The 23821-nt window shown below is 38.8% G+C and overlaps 1 protein-coding gene across 4 annotated transcripts in view; it reads right to left on the reverse strand.

Annotated features, from left to right (window-relative positions):
• Positions 1-23821, reverse strand: part of bltp3b (bridge-like lipid transfer protein family member 3B) — a 140996-nt gene that overhangs the window by 21275 nt on the left and 95900 nt on the right. For 3 of the 4 annotated variants that reach the window (XM_072562497.1, XM_072562499.1, XM_072562500.1), the window contains 2 exons: positions 15126-15292; positions 8613-8763 (listed from right to left, as the gene is read on the reverse strand). In XM_072562497.1, the coding sequence (XP_072418598.1) occupies positions 8613-8763; positions 15126-15292 (318 nt within the window). Of the gene's footprint in view, positions 1-4829; positions 8252-8612; positions 8764-15125; positions 15293-23821 lie in introns of those variants that run through there. The other variant, XM_072562501.1, reaches the window with a different exon arrangement.

A 23821-nucleotide genomic window follows, 5' to 3' on the forward strand; every position in this document is an offset into this window, starting at 1 on the left:
TTTCTGGTCTCAGCTATTTTGCCAAGAGCAGAGAGGCGGAACATGCAAGATTTTTTTCCACAAGGAGAATATCCTGGTTACTGATAGTTGGCTTCTGGCAAATAACTTAAAAATGAGTAAATATTTTAACAATAGATCAGCTATCACTCTCTTGGCCAAATAAAGACATATGGTATATTAAAAGACTTAAAGAAAGTGAATGAAACTTAACAAAAATCAAAAAAAACAATTTTTGAAAAATTGTAAGATACCTGCAAATTTGAATAATCTTGTCCAGTATAGATTGATCAAGTTATTCTATGGATTCAAGAGAGTCAGAGCTAGTCTAACTAGAATCACCAGTTGTCTTCCTTCTGGTCTTCAACACAAAGTATTTATGCACAAAGATGAACGAGTCCAACCACTGTAATCATGATACTTCCACCCCCCCCTTCCCCCTCCCCAACAAAAATACTAGATGTACTATTTTCTACATTAATTCATGACATCATATTTTTGGTAGAGAATTAAACAAACATTGAATGCTTTTTAGTTTCTTATTAAAATGTTTCATAAGAACATAATTGATCAATAATAGATCTAGGTACAGGGTGCTACTCAATTAGGTCAACACTTATGGGTCCTGTTACAGAGCCCTTGATGATTTTGCATTATGTGTATCATTTTTTGTTTGTAACTGTGAATTGGGATTAAAGACAACTTTTGGATTGTGGGTAACAACTAGTTGAAAAGGAAAACAGACCAAACAAGCTTTATCTGAGTTAACTGTAAAGTGACCCTGATATTTTCTAAGTATGTCAATCAAGAAACCATCATCTATGTCACATCGTGAAAACCACAAATAATTTGCCCAGTTTTGTTATTTTCTTTTTATATATCTCTTCATTGCGTTTGACTGTCTTCAATCCTATTCACATCAAAATTTTTAGGTTTATAGCATAGACCGATGAGATTATTTTGTTTAATTTTGCTCTACTCAAGTTATTGCACTGTTCATAAATTGCTAAGTCTTTTGTTTAAGCTACAAAGCAGTGTCTAGAATTGATCATTCACAGTGTGGGATTGGTTATTCAAAGATTCTGGTTAGGAACCACTGAGGTCATCTTTGAAGGTTTTGGTTTGACTGTATTGTGAATACAGAGATAGAGAAGCTGATTTGGTTTAGCTGTCTGTCGCAGAGTTGTAACAGTGCCTGTAAACTTTATCCATATTACAGGCTGTTGATGTTAATGATCCAAGGTGGTGCTGGATCATATAGTGTGTACACAATAAAAATAACTTGACATAGGTATTTGTTGTGTTGCCTATCATTGGTATATTATGGATTTTTATTTATCAATTCATTACAGGAAAACAAAAATAACAAAATCATAAATCCATTTTCATTTGTAGAAAATCAACAACCCCAATTGTGCACACAGTAACATTTTAAAATCAAAAGGTAAGTAGTAGAATGCAATATGTAGTCTCAAATGGTGGTAACCACAGGTAATTATCATTAATTTGAAGATAGATTTTAATGACAGTTGGTTTGCTCTAAACATTGGTTCCTTTTCTACAAGACTGGATAGCTGGTCCCATAAACTCAAATGCTTTGCCATTCGTATTGGTTACCTGTTGAAAATAGCCATGCAAGGAGTCTAATTTATTGAATGCGTCAGCAATGATAACATATGGACATTCATCTTTCTGTCTGTGCCTCATCTTCCTTAGCTGCCAGAATGGCATTATCATCCATTGGTATGACACAAGGTTCAGCTTATCATTCAGCAGTAGTTGCAGTGGTCAAAAAAAGTCTTCCTTTTCTAATGCTAATGTTGGTAAGACTAGCATTGGCATCATCTTACTTGATGTCTCACAGTGAAAACCCATTTATGTTACCATCATTAGTTTCAAATAAGTTGCACACATGAAGCAATTCTGAATTGTTTCCTGCTTTACCATCTCCCGGGCTTCAGGATATTCATTTTTTGAAGCAAGCCTGGATTGAGGTTTTCACTGAATTTCAAGCAGGCCATTTTTTCCACAGGCAATTGCCATGCCGTAAAGATATTTTGAATTTGCAATTATATATTGGTCCATTGAGTAAGTAATTGAAGTTGATTATGGTGAGTGAAAAACCAATCGTACGGCTTTAGTCCTTGGACATTAGGATGGGTTGAGGAATTATCCACGAGTAATTGGATCTTGTGTTTCTGGAAGGATATGTGGATACATTGCTGAACCAATGAAGTGAAAATCATTGATGTTATCCAGACTTTTGGTTTAATAGCTAACTGAAAAATGGTTGATGTGGTTTCAGCACTTTGGCTTTTTGAACGAGGTGAACAACAAAACATGTTTCTTGGACATGTGCACAACAACAAGGTGTGACACTGATTGTTTGGTCACTTACCATCAAATTCGGCTTGGCTCTTGGCACAGTTAAGTTTTATCTGGTGTACATTTACAGAAAGGGTAGTTTTGTTGCATGGTCAATATTTCTAACTTATTTGAATAAGAATCACAATAGTAGAACAACAGCATATTGTAGCTTCCAAACCAGGGTCAAAAGATTCAGCTTTCTAGGCAAAAGTGAGGCCTGCAGATGCTGGAAACCAGAGTCTAGATTAGAGTGGTGTTGGAAAAGCACAGCAGGTCAGGCAGCATCCAAGGAGCAAGAAAATCAACGTTTCAAGCAAAAGCCCTTCCTGATGAAGGGCTTTTGCCCGAAACATCGATTTTCCTGCTCCCCGAATCCTGCCTGACCTGCTGTGCAGGTTCAGTTTTCTCCGTACTATTGACATATGCTCCTCCACAACTTCTGCAACTTAGTATCTGCATCTTTAAAAAATGTATAGTTTTTCTTTTTGACCATAGCAGAAAGATGATTATATAGTGCTGTTTTGTTCCAGGCCAATGGAAATACATCAGGCTGATCTGATGGGCAAAAAACAACCAAGAAGAGAAAAGTTTTCAAATGCTGGTTCAAAAGACATTTTCAAATATATCTTACATTTGAAGATACTGTACCAATTTCAATGTGAGAGAGGAGCAGGGATGGAAGCGAAAAAAAACACAACCAGACAGTACTATTTTTTCATTGCTGACATCCATTTATTTTATAGAATTGTACAGTTTAGCTCAGGAAAAATCATGGGACAGATTTTGCTAACAATGACAAACAAATAAAACACAGCAATTTTTTGCAATTCAATACATTCACAAAGGAGACAAAAGATGCGCTCAAAAGGTAACATAGATTTGTTGCATCCCAGAAGACAATTTACAAAGTATCTCTCCTTATCTGAAGCTGATCTCCCAACTGTACAAAAAGAATGATTATCCATTCCTATAGTATGTTGAAAAGAATTACCACCACAATAAATATGTAGATTCCAGACAAGTGTCTGTTTTAGACCCATCATACATCAAACAGGTTTTGAGATTCTAGAATCAAGTTCTGAAATCAAACAAATCTATCTAATCACAACTGCAACAAAAAAGATGCAGTTGTATTATGATGTATATTTAAAAAGACTTCACATGATAGACTTCTGAATGTCACATGATATAAACTAAATAGCAACAGATCCTCACTCACGTCTTTTATTAAATAAGATCCCGATGGCTCAATCTTGTCAGAGTCAGAGCTGTACAGCATGGAAACAGACCCTTCAGTTCAACCTGTCCATGCCGACCAAATATCCCAACCCAATCTAGTCCCACCTGCCAGCACCCGGCCCATATCCCTCCAAAGCCCTCCTATTCATATACCTCTTAAATGTTGCAATTGTACCAGCCTCCACCACTTCCTCTAGCAGCTCATTCCATACACGTACCACCCTCTGCGTGAAAATGTTGCCCCGTAGGTCTCTTTTATATCTTTTCCCTCTCACAGCGAAGAGGATTACCTCAGATTACAACAGGATCTGGACCAGATGGGCCATTGGGCTGAGAAGTGGCAGATGGAGTTTAATTCAGATAAATGCAAGGTGCTGCATTTTGGGAAAGCAAATCTTAGCAAGACTTATGCACGTAATGGTAAGGTCCTAGGGAGTGTTGCTGAACAAAGACCTTGGAGTGCAGGTTCATAACTCCTTGAAAGTGGAGTCGCAGGTAGATAGGATAGTGTAGAAGACATTTGGTATGCTTTCCTTTATTGATCAGAGTATTGAGTACAGGAGTTGGGAGGTCATGTTGCGGCTGTACAGGTCACCTCTAGTTCTAGACTCTCTCCTCTAGTTCTGAACTCCCCAATCCCAGGGAAAAGACTTTGTCTATTTATCCTATCCATGCCCCTCATAATTTTGTAAACCTCTATAAGGTCACCCCTCAGCATCCGACGCTCCAGGGAAAACAGCCCCAGCCTGTTCAGCCTCTCCCTATAGCTCAAATCCTCCAACTCTGGCAACAGCCTTGCAAATCTTTTCTGAACCCTTTCAAGTTTCACAACATCTTTCCAATAGGAAGGAGACCAGAATTACATGCAATATTCCAACAGTGGCCTAACCACTGACCTGTACAGTCGCAACATGACCTCCCAACTCCTGTACTCAATAATCTCACCAATAAAGGAAAGCATACCAAATGTCTTCTACACTATCCTATCTACCTGCGACTCCACTTTCAAGGAGCTATGAACCTGCACTCCAAGGTCTCTGTTCCCTAGGATCTTACCATTATGTGCATAAGTCTTGCTAAGATTTGCTTTCCCAAAATGCAGCACCTTGCAATTATCTGAATTAAACTCCATCTGCCACTTCTCAGCCCAATGGCCCATCTGGTCCAGATCCTGTTGTAATCTGGAGGTAACCCTCTTCGCGGTCCACTACACCTCCAATTTGGTGTCATCTGCAAACTTACTAACTGTACCTCTTATGCTTGCATCCAAATCATTTATACAAATGACAAAAAGTAGTGGACCCAGCACCGATCCTTGTGGCACTCCACTGGTCACAGGCCTCCAGTCTGAAAAACAACCCTCCACCACTACCCTCTGTCTTCTACCTTTGAGCCAGTTCTGTATCCAAATGGGTAGTTCTCCCTGTATTCCATGAGATCTAACCTGCTAATCAGTCTCCCATGGGGAACCTTGTCGAACGCCTTACTGAAGTCCATATAGATCACATCAATCTTCAGAGGGGCTATTTATTTTTGAAGGATTAAAGAAAAAGGTGAATAAAGCAAAAGTTAATAATTTATATCCAGCCTACTTTGAGCACAAGTTGGTTTATTTCACTGTTAGAACTGCTGAGTTATCATGGTTACAGCCAACTAAATGATTTTCAAAGTCAACTTCATTCCATCCACAACAATTTGTGCTTTTATTTGTCAAGATATACAAATCAGAAAATGAAACAACACTTTTGAAAGATCAAAGCAAATCAGTCAGTTCAGAATACTATTTCTAGATGAAATTGTGCATTATGTCCCTTGGGTCCAGGACCTTTGCTAATATATTTCAAAAGATAATTGAAATGTCAAGATGTTTCAGAATTTACTTTATTCCTTCCATCAGACTATCATGTTCATTTTGCTTCAACATTTATGTTCATGTTAGTTGCTTCTTTCCTAAAAATGCAATGTTGTTTTTACTCCTTTCAGCTTTTTTCTCAATTGCTTTGCATTTATACTTCAACCATTCCTTTTCCATCTCTTCATTCTTTATTTTATTTATAAAACCATATGGTTTTGTATCCCTTCTTGCTTATGAATTTTCTTTCCCATTATCCCTTGGCTTATTTAGTCCAATATTCTGTCATTGGAGATTTCAATGCAATTAAAGATCGAGGGAGAGGGGCATTATCAGGATCAATGGCAGCCTGGGAAATGTTCAAAAGATAAAAAGCTACAGCTATCAGAAAAGGTAATGAATCAAGTAAGTCTTTAAAAAACGTGAGAAGCAAGTAAAAGAGATCAGAGAATATTCAAATCATGAAGTAAGTTTATTTCTTAATATTGCAGTGAAGACCTGAAGTTACTATTTAAATAAAAGACACATTTCAGCACCCTATGAATTAAATTCCAGAGTTTAGTCATGCTGACAGAGAAGGAAGGTAAATTGATATCAAGATCCTCTTGGAATATATGTTAAAGCTACTAAGAAATCCAAAATGCAAATTATTCTTGATTATCATTGTCAACTTATTATTTAACTGAGTGGGAGAGTTAACACATGATAACAGGTTGTTTGGTCACTTTTATGACTTCGAAAACTGTTAATCACACAGAGACAAAACTGAGGTACATTTTGAAAACTGGGAACATTTGAAGAAGAGCGAAATGTACAAATGTAAAATTTCAATCCATCAATGTACACGTAAAAAAGACAAATGAAAATAGAAAATAAAAATTCATTTATTGTGATGTTTATCCACACTGAAAGAACAAAGAGCACAATTACATTTTTATCACCTGATAATGGTTGTATTTGATTAATCCGCTCAACAAATGTTGCCAAAACAATTATGTTGCTCTGCACCTTTAAATTTACAGGTTTGTACTGCAAAAATTGTAGCATATCACAATTATTATTAGGTCACTTTACTAACTGATTAATTCAGATTTCATCTGTCACAAAATGGTGGATTAAGACCAACATTGCAGATCCTAGGCAATGTGGTCGACTTCAAACTGATCTCTGAATTGGCAAAACAAGTCCCTCAATTTGAGAGCAACGAGAGCTAGGCAACAAATGCTGGCCTTACCAACAACATTCAAGAATTGGTTTTTAACAAGTGTGATCACAATCATACTAAATCCTCATATGGGCGAGGTTAAATCATGACTGCTACAGCAACTTTATATTTGCAGTACTGTCACTGAAAGACTAGTTACCTAAGAAAGTAAGTGTTTCTCTCAGGTGACAAGTAATGCAGACGACTTATGGAATACCTTAGAAATGGGTTATCCTCAGATTTGGCTCAAAATGCCTCAGTCCAGAGGTTGTGTCTGACAAAGACGAATCTCAAATGTTTGCCTACGTTGTCTTCAGCTTTGCCCATGACTGGTGTTACACATCTCAATCATTCTGTACAGCTTATCCAAAAATTTAATTGCCAAACTGTAGACTGACAGGCTGATATTATAATCAGCATACCCTCCACTCACTGGCAGCTCTTCAGCTCACATACACAAGGGTACTATAAAAGTTATGGGTAGACCTTGCCAGCACAGTCAATTTTTATGATGTTAAAAATCACATAACACCAGGTTATAGCCCAACAGGTTAAATTGGAAGCACTAGCTTTCAGAGCTCCACTTCATCATCAGGTGGTTGGCACATAACCTATAGCCTGGTGTTGTGTGATTTTTAACTTTGTACACCCCAGTCCAACACCAGCATCTCCAAATCAATTTTTATGAAAACATTGCAAAAGAAGAATTATCTTTTGTTTAATTCTTGAATTCTAAGTTGAGTTCTAATGAACTGAAATGAAACTTACAAAAGGAGTTTTAGTCTACAATTCTGAATTCTGTGCTCTAACTCAAAATCAGAAAGATTCAGGAATGCACTTTATTCCAATGTGGTTACAATAAACAATGTACCACATTCTGCCAGTTAGTAAATATAAATGCAATCAAGGGATAGCCAGATAAGTACATAAGGGGAAAAAGGAATTCAAGGATAGGTTGGTTTAGTGAAATGTGGTAAGGTAGATGACAATTGCGTGGATCATAAACACTGGCATGGATTTGTTGGGCTGAATTAATTTACAGTACAGATATAGGTCTATATATTTCTACAATGCTTACATTTTCAGGCAAAGTGTGTATCATTTCCAGATAAGTACAGTATACAATTGATTAAGTTCTTCTTGTTATGCTAATATTCTTAACTCTCAGTTGTGGTACAGTATTTTGTACACCAGCTATTAATGTAGCTTCTCTAAGTGAAATTGTTAATTGGAGCCAGACTTTGTGTCATGGATTAAACATGCTTAATGCTTTTCTACATTACAACAATGACTACACTTTAAAACTACTACATTGACTCTAACATCTTCAAGTGCTTTACAGCCAAAGTCATCCAGCATAGAAAGAGGCCCTTCGACTCACCATGTTTATGCCAACCAACAAACACCAAACTACACATTTTAGGTAGCTATAGAAAGCATTATTCCTTTTAATGAGTGCGGTGTTCCAGAGGTCAAATGAGACACTTACCCTATTTTCAATGCCCTTGCAAATAGTTTTTCAAAATACCTTAGCTAGGAAATCTGAAACAAAAACTGCAAGTGCTGGAAATGTTCAACATTTCTGGCAGCACCTGTGAGAAAAGAAACAGTTACCGTTTCGAGCCAAATCGGACTCTTCTCCAGAACTGCTAAGTATTTCCACAACAATGTTTTTATTGAATAAGCTCTTAATTATATAGAAAAATTCTAGTATATCAATCTAAATTTGAGCTAAATTATTATAGCATTCAAGATATGAGTATGAGGATACTGCAAAGTAAAAAATTCAAACTTCATCCAAATTTACTGACATATTGCACTCTTTTTGTAGGTTATTATTTCATTACCTTTAAGCATTTTCAATTATTAAATGTTTAATTCAGTAACATTTCCTGAAACAGAAATGCAAATTATGTTTAAGATTTAAAATTGGAAAGAAAATTGGATACATACCCATGCTACGGTTGCTAAGGTACTGCCGAATATTAACATTTCCGAGTTGCTTTGGTATGACTTGGTTTACTTGGAGACACACTGCTGTATCCTCACCCTTCACGTCAATCGCACAATTAATACCAAACAAATTGAAGATCATTACTGACACCTGTCAAAAAAAGTCTTATGTTGTAAAGCTTAGAACAATCCCCAGAACCGCTTACTGGCATTCAAAATACTCGTTAAACCTTTTGACCATTGCAGTGAGTGGACATGCAGCTGAATGTGTGTTAACAATGCAATTACAGTTTATGAAGTCTTACTGAAGCAAAGTGATACTTTCAATGTATGAGAGGCTCATTCTCCTAAACTGTTTCTGTTTAAAAAGTGCACTCCTCAAATGGGCTAAAATACCTCAATAATACAGAAGCAAAAACTGTGGATGCAAGAGATCTGAAAGAAAAGCAAAGTGTTTGAGATACTCCACTGTTATGATGGAGAAACAAAGTAAATGATTCAAGTCCAAAATGAATCTCTTTTGGAACTGAATAAGGACTGGAAAATGATATTATTAATGCTGTTAACAAAGGGGGAGAGGAGTGAGTGAAATAGAGGGGGAGGGTGAAAGACAAAGCGAGTACTGATGGCAAGTGTGATTGGTTGAAAACAGATTGCTTATTTCTTCTCAGCAAAACCAAAGACGACAGTGGGTTTGTGTGCACGCGTGCGAATGTAACCCAAACAGGGAGTGTCCATGTTCCGAAGTTGTTGAACTCCCTGTTTTATCTCCGCCATCATTCTAATTATATGATTCTAATTTGATTTGCTTTACAGTGAAAAATAATGAAAGGCAATTCTCACAAGTCACCAGTTGAGAAAAGTTCAGTTAAAACAAAGTCCAAACAATTGAATCGCGTATTTGGAACTTGTTAAATTAGCAACAACTCTGTTTGGTACCTCCAAAATATTTTAATTAGTCGAGTGGCTTGAGCTTCATATCTTGATAATTGGAAAGAACATTAATAAAAACTAAAAATAGAATCAGCTAGTGTATACTTATAAATGCAGTTGTGGGCAGTGGAATTGCTGCATCAATGACCTGGTTTAGACCACCTGCGCAAATTCTTGACTGAAGAAAATTTGGAGGAGGAAACATTGGACAATTTAGCACAATCAGTGAGAGATAACTACAACAAGACCCACATGCACAGAGATTTTATCAAGGGCTATTCTAATTTAACTCCAATTTTGCATATGGCTTAGAATAAAATATGCATTGTTTTGAAACTTTGGAAAAAAAAATCAAAACAACAATACTTTAAAATGGGGAGGAGAGCAGGTACCAAATGGAAGGTGAATAAAGAAGCAGTAAACCTGCACAGCTGATTGACCAAGCAGTCAATTTTCAGGGCTGACTGCCTGTGCTGTGTGCTGTGTCTCTAGACACTGGATTTCAGTCTAAGAAAAATAAAAAGTGAAATTCACAGCTGACCTTGGAGAAATCTTAGCAACTGTGCTGTTACCCAGCTCTGAGCAGCTGAAATGTTTTAAAAAGTTGTTTTTGACAAATCTACAATAGTGAGCAGGGTGCTTTTTTTTGTTTTTTTAAAATGTTTTATTGAGATCAGTCTCTAGATTAAACTTCTTTCAAAAAATATAAAACATACCTATCAATTTATCCTGGAGCAGTGAGTCTGTGCTATTTTGTAGATTGTTAAGGTGCAAAGACGGTGATGTGGGAAATTAGGTAACATTTCAATATTACTGACAATTATGTCTGTAGGAAGTATGTTTGGTTGCAAATCCTTTCGCACTACATGGATATGGTGGAGTGGCAGTTATTGGCAATGAGGACCTTACAAAAGTGGGTGTTATGGACAGCAGTTTCAGGAAGATTGAAATACCGTAGAGACAGCCTCATAGATGGATTACCTCTGGGAAAGGTAGGAGAAGTGGGCAGATGGTGCAGGAATCTCTTGTGCTATTCCCATCTCAAATAATTATGCTGCTTGGAAAGTGTAGGGAGAAATGGACTCTCAGTGAAATGTAGCACTGACAGTCAAGTTTCTGGTACTGAGGAAGGATTAATACCAGAAACATTGACTGCTCCACCTCCTGATGCTGCCTGGCTTGCTATATTCTTCCAGCCTCCTGTTAGTCTTTCTGGAACTGAGACTTGCTCTACTCTAACCAGGGCTATGTCAGGTTCCAAGCAATTGGGGACTCTCTCATCAGAAGGAGATACAGACGTTTCTGTGGCCTGCAATGAAATATCAAAATGGTGTATTGCCTCCCGCATACCAGGGTTAAGCAGATCTCAGAGAGGGTGCAGAATATTCTAAAAGGGAAGAGTAACCAGCAGGAGGTCACTGTACATATTAAAACCAATTACGTGGGAAGAGAAAAGGACGAGGTTCTGAGGAGACAATACAGGAACTTAGACAGGAAATTAAAAAAATAGGGCCTTGAGGGTAGTAATATTAGCATTGCTACTGATGCCACATGATAGTGACAGCAGGGAAGAAGAATACACGTTTTTGGATCATTTGAATCTCTTCTGGGGTAGAAGTGACCCTATTTTGGAAGGGGATTTACATACTAGCAGGGAAATTTGCTACAACTGCTCGTTAAGATTTGGCAGGTGGGGTTTGGAAGAATCTGGACAGGAACACCCAGAATGACAGTGAGAAGGGAGATCAGTCTGAGGCTGGTGCTATTGGGAAAAGGTGCAAGTCAAACCATCAAGACAGGCAGGAGCAAAGCAAAAACCAATATAGGACTGATAAATTAGACTGCATTTATTTCAATGCAAGAGGCCTGACAGGTAAGGCAGCTGAACTCAGGGCATGGTTGGGAACATGGGACTGGGATATATATAGCTTTTACAGAGACATGGCTCAGGGTCGGACAGGACTGGCAGCTTAATATTCAAGGGTATAGATTTTATAGGAAGGATAGAAAGGAGGACAAGGGAGGGGGAAATGGCATTTTTGATTTGGGATAATATTATGATTGTACTGAGGGAGGATATTATGGGGAGTACGCCAAGTGAAAATATTTGGATGAACTGAGAAAGAAGAAAGAGATGATCACCTTATTGGGATTGTACTATAGACCCTCCCAGTAATCATCAAGAAATTGAGAAGCAAATTTGCAAGGAGCTCTCAGTTATCTATAAGAATAATAGGATGGTAATGATAGGAGATTTTAATTTTCCAGAGGACTACCACAGTGCAAGGACTATTTTATAAATGGTGAGAAAATTCATAAAGCCAAAGTACAAAGGGACCTGGGAGTGCTAGTACAGGATTCTCTAAAGGTTGATTTGCAGTTGAGTCCGTGGTTAAGGAAACAAATGTAGGTGTTGTCATTTATTTCAAGAGGGTTGCAATGTAAAAGCGGTGAGGTGCTACTAAGACTTTATAAAGCTCTGGTTAGGCCCATTTAGAATACTGTGTCCAGTTTTAGGCCCCACACCGCAGGAAGGATATACTGGCACTGGAGCGTATCCAGCGGAGATTCACATGGATGATCCCTGGAATGGTAGGCCTAACAGATGATGAATGGCGGAGGATCCTGGGATTGTATTCATTAGAGTTCAGAAGGTTGAGGGGAGATCTAATAGAAACTTACAAGATAAAGCATGGCTTAGAAAGGGTGGACGATGGGAAATTGTTTCCATCAGGCAGGGATACCAGGACTTGTGGGCACAGCCTTAGAATTAGAGGGGGTCAATTTAGAATGAAAATGAGGAGACATTTCTTCAGCCAGAGAGTGGTGGGCCTGGGAATTCACTGCCGCGGAGGTCAGGATGTTAAATGTCTTCAAGGCAGAGATTGATAAATTCTTAAGCTCACTAAGGAATACGGGGAGAGTGCAGTTAAGTGACATTGAAACGCCCATCAGCCATGATTCTACTACTATTACTTATGGTTTTATGGTCTTAAGGGTTTGGATGGAGAGGAATTTGTTAAGTGTGTACAACAGAATTTTCTTATACAGTATACAGACGTACCTACAAGAGGAGCAAATCTTGACCTTCTCTTGGGAAATGAAGATGGGCAAGTGACTGAGGTGTCAGTGAGGTAGCATTTTGGGGTCAGTGATCATAATTCCATTAGTTTTAAAATAGTTATGGAAAAGGATAGGTCTTGTATAAAAGTTAATGATCTATTTTGGAGAAAAGCCAATTTGGATGGCATTCTGCAAGAGCTTTCAAAAGTTGATTGGGGGTGGTTATGCACAATAAAGGGACTGCAACAAAGTGGTAAGCCTTCAAAAATGAGCTAGTGAGAGTCCAGAGATAGTATGTTCCTGTTAGAGTGAAGGGCTAGGCTGCTAGGTGTAGGGAATCCTGGATGACTTGGGAAATTGAAGCTCCGATCAAGAAAAATGTGGAAACGTAAGTCAGGTATGAACAGCAGGAATTGAGTGAATCCCTAGAGGAGTATAAAGGCAGTAGCAGCATACTTAAGAGAGAAATCAGGAGGGCGAAAAAGGGGCATGGGATAGGTTTGGCAAACAGGGGTGAAGAGAATCCAAAGGGATTCGACAAATATATTAAGGACAAAAGAATAAGTAGGGATAGAATAGGACTTCTCAAAGATCAGCAAGGCAGTCTGTATGTGGAATTGCAGGAGATGGTTGAGACATTGAACGAGCACTTTGCATCAGTGTTTACTGTAAAGGAGGATATGGAAGCTTAAGAACTTGGGGAAATAAATAGTGAATACCTTGAAAAGTGTCCATATTACAGAGGTGATGCTGCTGCTGGACGTCTCAAAATGCATAAAGGTGGATAAATCCCCAGGACCTGAGAACTTTGTGGAAAGCTAGGGAAGAGGTTGCTGTGCCCCTGTGAGATATTTGTATCATTAAGAGTCATGGATGAGGTGCTGGAAGACAGCAGGTGGGCTAACATGGTGCCATTATTTAAGAAAGGTAGTAAGGAAAAGCCAGGGAACTATAGATAGGTGAGCTGATCATCATTGTTGGGCAACTTGTTGGAGGGAATTCCAAGGGACAGAGTTTACATGTATTTGAAAAGGCAAGGATTGATTGGGGATAGTCAATATGATTTTGTGTGAGAGAAATAGTGTCTCACTAACTTGGTTGAGTTTTTTGAAGAAGTGACAAAGGTGATAAGATGAAGCAGAGCAGTGGATATCTTCTACATGGATTTCAGCAAGGCATTAGAGAAGGTTCCACATGGTAGATTGGTTAACAAGGTTAGATCACATAGTAGATAAGGAGAACTAGCCATTTGGATACAAAATTGACTTCAAAGTAGGAGACAGAGGGTGGTGATGGAGGGCTAACTTTCAGACTGGAAGTCTATGATCAGTGGTGTGCCACAAGGAATGGTGCTGGGTTCACTGCTTTTGTCACTTATATAAATGCTTTGGATGTGAATATAGGAGAAATGGTTAACAAGTTTGCAAATGACACCAAAATTGGTGGTGTAGTGGACAATGAAGGAGATTATCAGATGGGCTGAGTAGTGGCAGATAGAGTTTAATTGAGATAAATGTGAGGTGCTGCATTTTAGTATAGCAAGACTTATACACTTGATGGTAAGGTTCTGGGGAGTGTTGTTGAACGAAGAGACCTTGGAGTGGAGGTTCATTGTTCTTTGAAAGTGGAGTTGCAGGTAGACAGGATAGCGAAGACGACATTTGGAACGCATGCCTCTATTTACATTGATATTAGGATTTGGAAAGTTGTGGCTGTACAGACATTGGTGACACTACTTTTGGAATACTGCATTTAATTCTGGTCTCTCTCCTATAGGAAAGATGTGAAACTTGAAAGGGCTCAGAAAAGACTTACAAGGATGTTGCCAGGGTTGGAGGGTTTATACTATAGTAAGAGGCTGAATAGGCTGAGCTATTTTTGTTGGAGCATCAGAGGCTGAGGGGGGTAACCTTATAGAAGTTTATAAAATCATGGGGGGCCTGGCTGAATAGGCAAGTTCTTTTCCCCAGGGTAGGGGAGACTAAAATTAAAGCACATTGGTTTAAGGTTAGAGTGGAAAGATTTTAAAAAGACCCAAGGTGCAACCTTTAATGGTGGAGGCTAGTACAATTACAACATCTAAAAAGCATTTGGATGGGTATATGAAGAGGCAGGTTTTAGAGGGACATGGGCCAAATGCTGGTAAATGAGACTAGATGAATTTAAGATATCTGGTCAGCATGGACAAGTTGGACCAAAGAGTCTGTTTCCATGTTGTGCATCTCTATGACTCTAAATGGATAGATAGGACAAGCAGAAAAAGACAAACCCTGGGAAAAAAAATGAAGAGGAGAAACAAGTTATTGAATAGAAAACCACACAAAGTAATTCAAAAAGAAATGCAAGATGGCAGGACAGACCAGTGGAAGATTTACTTGGATATCCACAAGTTAAAGAACATAGCTTTCCTTCATCTTTCTACAGATTTTGGCTTGCTCTTAGCTGTACCTGAAATCCCAACATTTAACTGTTAATAAAATTCTCCCCAGAAAAATGCTACAAAATACTTCTGTTTACCAAATCTCCAGGAGACTCTTCCACACTTTGAGATGCAGCGCTGCAGACATCTGGTGACAGTCTTCCACAATCCTCAGACCCAAATGCACCATTAGCACTCTCTGCTGGACTCTGATCAATAGAAGCTTCTTTAAGACTAATGACTGAAGCATCATCGATGCAAGCAGCTGCGAAGATAAGCATAGTCTTTGTTTCAATTGATCGGAATAAAATATCTCTAAGCAGATTTACACAGGTAAATTTTAACACCCAAAAAGAAACTGATGGCAATTCTAGACATATGTAAACATTAATTCTCCACAAATTCTTCGTATTACAAAGACAGGAAACTGACCCATATAAAAAATCGTATTCATGACATCTTCTAGAATGCCCGCTGTGCTTGTTTTATACAAATAAGCAAACTGCACAAAATAATTTACCTTCATTTTTCAAAACTGCTTGGTTATCTAATGGAAGTAGATAAAGAAACTAGATGACACTTGGGAGTGATCAGTAAATCAAACAACATAAAGAAATGTGAGAATAAAAGTCAGTTACATTAGGCAGCAAGATCAGATTGCTCTTTTGAATGGCACAGATTTGTCTGCAGATTACCTATAGTATTATCCACAGTGATCCTGTGGCTTTATAATAATAACAGGGTATTATGACATATTATCAGAAACTCTTGACTTATTAGCAATGGGTGACCCAGGTAGCAAAAGATTGCCTGAAGTTTAACAGTAATGGAACAGAGTTTGGATCAGGGAGGATTGAGAGAAACTGTTGTGGGAGTTCTAGCAACGAAAATACTCAAATTCAATGTCACTGAGATTTTGCAACAAGTGCGGAAAGTTGTCACAAGATCCAGATAGAATGAGGACAGTCCTAGTACAGTGACCCCTGATAATACAGTCCAGAGATTTATTGCATTATGGAGGGGATTCAATGTCTTGGGATCTGGTTTTGAAGTATAACATATGATGAGAAGTACAATTGCTGGGACCTTGCACTGAGGAGATTCTGAGATGTGTCATTAATGTAGGGAAATAAGATTTTGTGGTGAGAAAGGGAGGACTGCAGATGCTGGAGATCAGAGTCGAAGAGTGTGGTGCTGGAAAAGCACAGCCGGTCAGGCAGCATCTGAGGAGAAGAAGAATGAGCTTCATTCCTGATGAAGGGCTTATGCCCGAAACGTTGACTCTCCTCCTCAGATGCTGCTTGACTGGCTGTGCTTTTCCGCACCACAGTCTTCGAATAAGATTTTGTTACCTTGTTGGGAAAGAGTGTCGAGAAGGCCAAAGAGAATGGTACCAACCTAAGCTCTCAATCTCCACTCAAAATGAGTTTCCATCATCACCAGCTCATCTGTGGTCCTTCTGCATATTGTGTGAACCAACCAACACCTACCCCTTTCTGAACTGTTCATAACTAAATTTGTTTTGAACAGAGAAAAAACAAAGTTCTCTGTTCCTGAAAATCAGTTGGATGCAAAATCAAATGTTGGATGCTTCCTGAAATTCGCCCTGCCTGTGCAGAAACACGAGAATTAAACAGTCAACAAGCACAAATTTCCATAAACAAAGATAACCACCTAAAGAATTGGGTTTTCAGGTTGATGAAAATAAGGCAGAAGTGGAATGATTCAGATTGCGGTCTTCTTTGTGGTGGACCTGATGCACATTCGTCAATGGTGGCTAAAAGGCAGGATCATGCACAACAGACCAAAGTCAGAGGAACAGATGGAATAGATGGAATAGAGGTTACTTAGATAGGTTGGAACAAGGCAAAAAAGGGATTTAAACACAAGGGTGTGATTGTTTCCTCCAAGATCATGACAAGTAGGGGCCACCCTAAGCAAACATAGGGTGATGATTGAGGGGTGATGACAGAGGGGGACAAGACACGAGAAAAACAAAGGCAGCAAAATTTCAGATTTTCAATTCAGTCCTAGAAATAGCTGACAGCAAAAGTCAATAATTACATCCTTACAAAGATAAAAATATTCCTCTCACAGCTTGACCTGCTTGCAAACTTTTACATGGTTGACCACATCATCATCCAGCAGAGTTGACCTGCATGTCTCTACTTACCTTATCATAGCCAGAAAATTACCTGTAGTGGGTTGTTTTAAACATCCTACTCATTTACAATAGTGCCTGAAATAACCCCAAAGAGGCTGATATCCTGTCACCAAGTCACCCTTTATTTACATGTGGAAAGTTTTTGATACTGATCCAGCTCCCTCCTAGCCAACTCTAAGTGAACAGAATCTCTAACACTCCTGTTTAGGTCAGCCAGCCAGGGCTCCTTGATTGGACCAGATTAATACATTTCTTAAAATCCGCTTGGTTGACCTCATTACAATCACTTAAATGCTCTTAAGAATTCTGACTCTTCCTATTTCTTATTGACGTGCTGCCTTCAACAGCGTTATCCAAAATAATGCCAACTTTTATATGTGCACAGTTACTCAATTCAAACTCACCATTACGTCTCAGAACTCTTCCATTGTCAGAGTCATAAAACTGCTTGCCTACCATCTAATGTTAGGTGAGAATTTTTCTTGAATTAAACATTAAAAATACAAATCATTGTCTTTGTTCTCCATTACAAGTTCTGTTCACCAGCCACCAAATCTACCCTTCTCCCTCGCAACTGTCTGGGGCTGAACCAAACTGTATGCAATCTTGATTGGATGTTTGAACTGAAGATGAACTTCCAAACAGACATCTGTTTCATTCCAAGGCCAATGTTTCAACTTTTTTCTCTGCACCTTGCCAACTGATTTAACATCACAGGCCCTTTATTTTGTGTGGTAACTTCAAGGGGCTAAATTATACTTGTTAGATTAGATTAGATTACTTACAGTGTGGAAACAGGCCCTTCGGCCCAACAAGTCCACACCGCCCCGCCGAAGCGCAACCCACCCATACCCCTACATCTACCCCTTACCTAACACTACGGGCAATTTAGCATGGCCAATTCCCCTGACCTGCACATCTTTGAACTGTGGGAGGAAACCGGAGCACCCGGAGGAAACCCACGCAGACACGGGGAGAATGTGCAAACTCCACACAGTCAGTCGCCTGAGGCAGGAATTGAACCCAGGTCTCTGACGCTGTGAGGCAGCAGTGCTAACCACTGTGCCACCGTGCCGCCCTTGTGCCACGCATTAAGTTCTGGGTTGTTGCACAGCCACGTGGTTTAGAAAAAACGTCAACTGAAATCACTATTCCCACATCTGTATCATCATCCATGCCTCACTTCACTTGCTACTGAATCCACGCCTGCATTATTTGTGTTCTGAACTATTCCAATGCATTCCTGACTCACCTGCCACATACTACTTTCTGTGAACTGAAGATCATCCAAATCTCCACTGCTTGTCTTTATTCACACCAAGTCCTGGTCATCTGCCATCCCTGTGCTCATTTGATACACTGGCACCTGGTTAAACAATGCCTTCATTTTCAAGTTCTTACTTTTGTATTCAACTCCTCAACGGTCTCAGCCTTTTCTGAGTTATTCTGCACACCTCAAAATCTGGTCTACTGAGCATTATTGAGCTTAATTGCTCCACCCAAGGTGTCTAAACCAAGGTTCAAAGCTCTGGAATTCCTGCCCCAAAATACTCTGCTTCTCTACCTTTCCTTCTTCCTGGAAGAAAACCTACCCTTTTACTGAGCTTAACATTGTCTGCCCAAATATTTTCATATACATAGAAAATGTTTCTACATATTTTCTACATAGCACATTTTGCCTTACATTGCTCCTGGAAAGTGCTTTAAAATGTCTTATGTTAAAGGTACTATACAAATATAACTGGCTGCTGTTGAATTGATATATATGGAGAACATAGAACATTGTTGAGGTCAATAGTGTCAGTCAAATCTATAAGTGATAACTGAAAGCCCTGTGGCACAGTGGTAGTATCCCTAACTCTGAGTAAGGAGGCCTGGGTTTGAGTCCCACCTCATCTCGAGGTCTTATAACATGTCTGAATAGGTTTATTTAAAAAGTCAATAAGTTACAAAGGCATGGATAAGGGTTTCATAGAAGATGGGCTCAGACAAGGGTGCAGGGAGCGATACTGAGAGTTTGCAGTTTCTGTACTGGCTGGAATACTGTGCTGGAGGATGATCATAAGGTTCAATAAGATGGAGATTTGCTAGTAGACTCCAAAGTACAGAGAGCAATGGCTTTGGTATTTCCAAAGTTTGGTTAGAAGAGTTTGTGAAAAATCCAAACCTGGATGTCAGACAAGCACTCTGAGAACTCAGAGGTAAAGGGATTCAGAGAGGTCGGAAAAGAATTCTGAACTTCAACTGTTGCAAAACATGCTTCCTGATTTTGCTTGTGAATGGCTTGGCTCTAATTTTAAGATTATAAACCTTTGCTTTCAATTCCCTCACCAGAGAAAAAGCGTCTAACTATCCAATCAAAACCTTTAAACTGTTAGAACGCTTTGATCAGACAATACATTGATTTCATGGACTGGAGGAAATAAAAGGAAAGGTCCTCAGGACTTATGAAAACAGATTAGTCAGAATATCAACAAGATTTAGAGGTTAAATCTTGATATTCTGACAAATGTGTGTTACATCCCCATCAAGATCAATATATCTTTTCGGTGGGAGGGGGGTCTCAAGTCTCATGTGCTCAAAAGGTGCATCAAAACATACCTGAACAGCTTGATTAAAAGTATACATCTTTCCTCAGGTGCAGTGCCAAAAAAAATGAACAAAGTACCTCAAGAATAGATTGTCAACACATTCTAGCAAAAGTAAACAAAAACCTTTTTTTTAGATTAGATTAGATTAGATTACTTACAGTGTGGAAACAGGCCCTTCGGCCCAACAAGCCCACACTGCCCCGCCGAAGCGTAACCCACCCATACCCCTACATCTACATTTACCCCTTACCTAACACTATGGGCAATTTAGCATGGCCAATTCACCTGGCCTGCACATCTTTGGACTGTGGGAAGAAACCGGAGCACCCGGAGGAAACCCACGCAGACACGGGGAGAACGTGCAAACTCCACACAGTCAGTCGCCTGAGGCGGGAGTTGAACCCGGGTCTCAGGCGCTGTGAGGCAGCAGTGCTAACCAGGTACATAAAAAGGCACCCATTGCATAAAGTGAATGTGGGTCCATTAAAGGCAGAGTCAGGAAAGTTATAATGGGGAACAGGGAAATGATAGAGAAGGTAAATGATTACTTTGTGTCTGTCTTCACCGCAGAGGATACTACAAATCTCCCAGATGTAGAGATCCAAGCAAGCAGGGAGAGTGAGGAGATGAAGGAAATTAGCATTCATAAGATGACTGTACCAGACAAATAATAGGGCTGATAAATCTCTAGGACCTCATGGTCCTCATCCTAGAGTATTGAAGGAGGTAGTTATAGAGGTAGTCAATGCATTAATGATCAGCTTCCAAAATTTGAGAGTTTCTGGAACACTTCCTGTGGATTTGAAGGCAGCGCATGTCGTCTGGTATTTTAGACGGGAACTGGAAATTAATCGAGAGAATGGTCAGTCTTCGATCAGTCATAAGAAAAATCTAGAATCTATTACAAAGGATGGGATAAACGGACACCTAATTGCTAACAGTCTGATGGGGCATAGTCAACATAGATTTGTGAATGGGAAATTGTGTTTGTCAAACTTGTTAAATGTTTTTTTTTTGAAGATGTTACCAAAAAAATTGGTAAAGGAGAGCTAATGATGACACCTACATTTTCAGAAAGATTTTGATGAAGTCCCCCAAAGGACGCTGGTTAAAAACAGTAAAACATATGGAATAGGAAGTAATGGATTAATGAATGGCTAACAGACAATAAACAGAGAGTAGGAATAAATAGGTCATTCACAAATTGGCAGGCTGTGCTTTTTTGAGTCCTGCAAAGATCAGTACTTGGGTCACAGCTGTTCACAATGTACATTGATGATATGAAGGTGGGGACCAAATGTAATATTAACTTATTTTGCAAATTATACAAAGCTAAGAAAGAATCTTGCTCCAAGGATGATGTAAAGCTGCTTCAGGAGGATTTGTCAGGCTTAATGAAGGGCATTTGGAACAGAATGTAGAAAAATGGTTGGTCTGCACTCAATGGACTGAATGGCCTGCTTCCACACTGTGTGGATTCTGTAATTCTGTGATCAACTTAAATTGGTGGCATAAAGTTGTCTTAATCTGTCTGATAAAACCTTTCTTGTGTTAGCTCACATTAAATATAATTCATGTTTTACCTGTGTTAATTAGCCAATGTATTGGCTCACAGCCAAGCAATGCCTTGATTTCAAAATATACTTCCTTGTTTTTAAACTGATCCATAATCTTGAACCTCTATCACTTTACTGCTGTCTGTCCCACAAGCATCTGATATATCTATGCTCTCCCTGAACTCTGGTTTCTTGAGCACCCCTGATTTTAATCGTTCCACTATTGGTTGCCTTGATCTAAAGCCCTGGAATACTCTGAATATCTCATTGTACTCTTCAAAACCTACTCCTGAACTAGCTTACAGTGTTCTGACCAATATGTCATGTGACTAGGTTTAATATTTGGTTTTATGATGCTCCCTTGAGGCACATTGGGCAACTTTGTTATTTAGAGGCACTATATATTGTAGTTATGTGGTTGATCCCTTGTAACATCCTGCTCCTGCACTGCCTATTGCCCTTCCCAACTTAATGACAATTATAAACTTGGATAGACAACTCATTCAAACAAGTCACTAGTACATGTTGTGAAAAGAGGAGGCTTCAGTAAGAGATTATCAAGGAATATAATTTATCAGATTTCAAAGAATCTAACCTATATCCCCAGTCTCTTACCTCCAAAATAATTTCAAGAAAGTCAAAACTTTACTTCTAATTCAGTGTACTATTATCCGATATAAAGGTATCCAGTTCACTAATTTTGTAAATAATCCAACAATTGCAGTTCAGCTTTCCATTTAAGAAAGCTAAACAACTACTTCAACAGGGTTTAGATGATGGGGACATTAATTTATGAAATATTGCACTAATGTCCCAATTAGGAAGCACTGACAGCCAACTGGGCATAATTTACCCAGTTTGCATAAAACAAATACCAAGAGAGAATTTGCTAATAAGCTAAATGCAAATGGGTCATCAAAGACTAAAATAGCAATATGACTTGAAACAGGCAGGTTAAAGCCTCATTTTTATATTTCATGGTGATATGTAGATTACACAAGACAGCACTAGGTCACATAGCAGAACAACATTGTATGAATGATTCCCTTTCATGCTAATAACACTATTAATCGATATTGTGGCAATTAAATGTTGCTTCAATCATCTGGAAGATTCTGATCTGACTGTCCATCTTTGAACAAAGAGGACATCAACGAGTTTAAGTAGATTAGAATGCCCAGTAGCCCCTTCTTCTGTCTAAGCAGATGCCTCTTGCAATTCAATGGGTCCTGCCAATGCTTCTTTCCAGAAAGTCAGAGAAACAACAAGGGAGCAGTAAGGGAAGTGTAACATTTGCTCAATAAGCTCATGCCTTGTCAACTATTCATAGGATCAAGTGAAGTAGAGGGAATGCATGCAGGAAAAACAGACAACATTCGATCAACAGCCTCTGTCTTCAAGCAAAAACATGGAAGCTGATGGCTGTTCAGTTAAGGTAAATAGGTCTACCTGCGATGCCTTCAAATCCAGAAAATTTGCTAATCTTCCACTTGAACAGTGAAATAATCTGCCCTTTGTGAACCATAGCTACATGCTGCATCGATAATGTAATTTCCTGACTCATACACGAGTGTACTAGAAGGGCTGAATCCTGAAAAAGGGAGTGGGAACAAGTTACTTATCCATAATTTTTGATGTGCCAGACCACTGTAACGTTGTTAAAAAATACTTTCTGCCAGATACCAACATATGGTAGTATATTAAGAAGCTTCACTACCCTTCATTACCAAATTAATGTCACATAGGGAAACAGCTCTGTTGTTTATTCCTCCAGACCATTAATTCCCTGTTATGCCAGCAAACTTCAGATGTATGGCTCCAATGAACTAGTAAATGAACTAATCTATATAAAACATGGGTGGAAATGTGCATGCTGAGATATCCTATCCAACAACAAATGGGCACTTCTTGAAATTGCTGGGCTTGGCTTACTTGTTGAAACTTTATTCATTCAACCCAAGAAACCTTTAATGATATTCCAATGCTGCAATCTGGAAGTATGTATCTCTGAAAGTAACACAATTAGCACTCGTAAGGTCACCTTGAATAATTCTGCTTTCAATACCAGTTTACAATCAAGTGTTATTGAATGAACACCTTGAGTCTTGAAATGCATGGAAAATAAAGGGGGTGTTCAAGATGAAGGCTTTATTCCAAACCATCAAGTTTCTATTTTAGTTGTATATAATGTTCTGTGATATAAAGTTCAGATCAAGTTATGATGAAAGGTGTGCAATTTTAAAATATTTATTAACATTATTATTAGAGTTTGGATTTTGAACCAGTAGCATTTGTTGGTCACTTCTGTGAAGGTTTTAAAAAAAAACTAGATGAGTCGATCTTTCTAGAACCATGACCCATGGCAATATGCATCAGAGAGCAGGAACGCAAGAAGTAGAAATGAAGGATGTTATTTTATGCTCAGTTTACGATAGAGTGTAAACATTGAGAACATTGGCTTGCTTTTGGTTTCGGGTAATCAC

This window comes from Chiloscyllium punctatum, chromosome 44 (assembly GCF_047496795.1).
Source record: "Chiloscyllium punctatum isolate Juve2018m chromosome 44, sChiPun1.3, whole genome shotgun sequence".
In the NCBI taxonomy this organism is placed as follows: domain Eukaryota; kingdom Metazoa; phylum Chordata; class Chondrichthyes; order Orectolobiformes; family Hemiscylliidae; genus Chiloscyllium; species Chiloscyllium punctatum.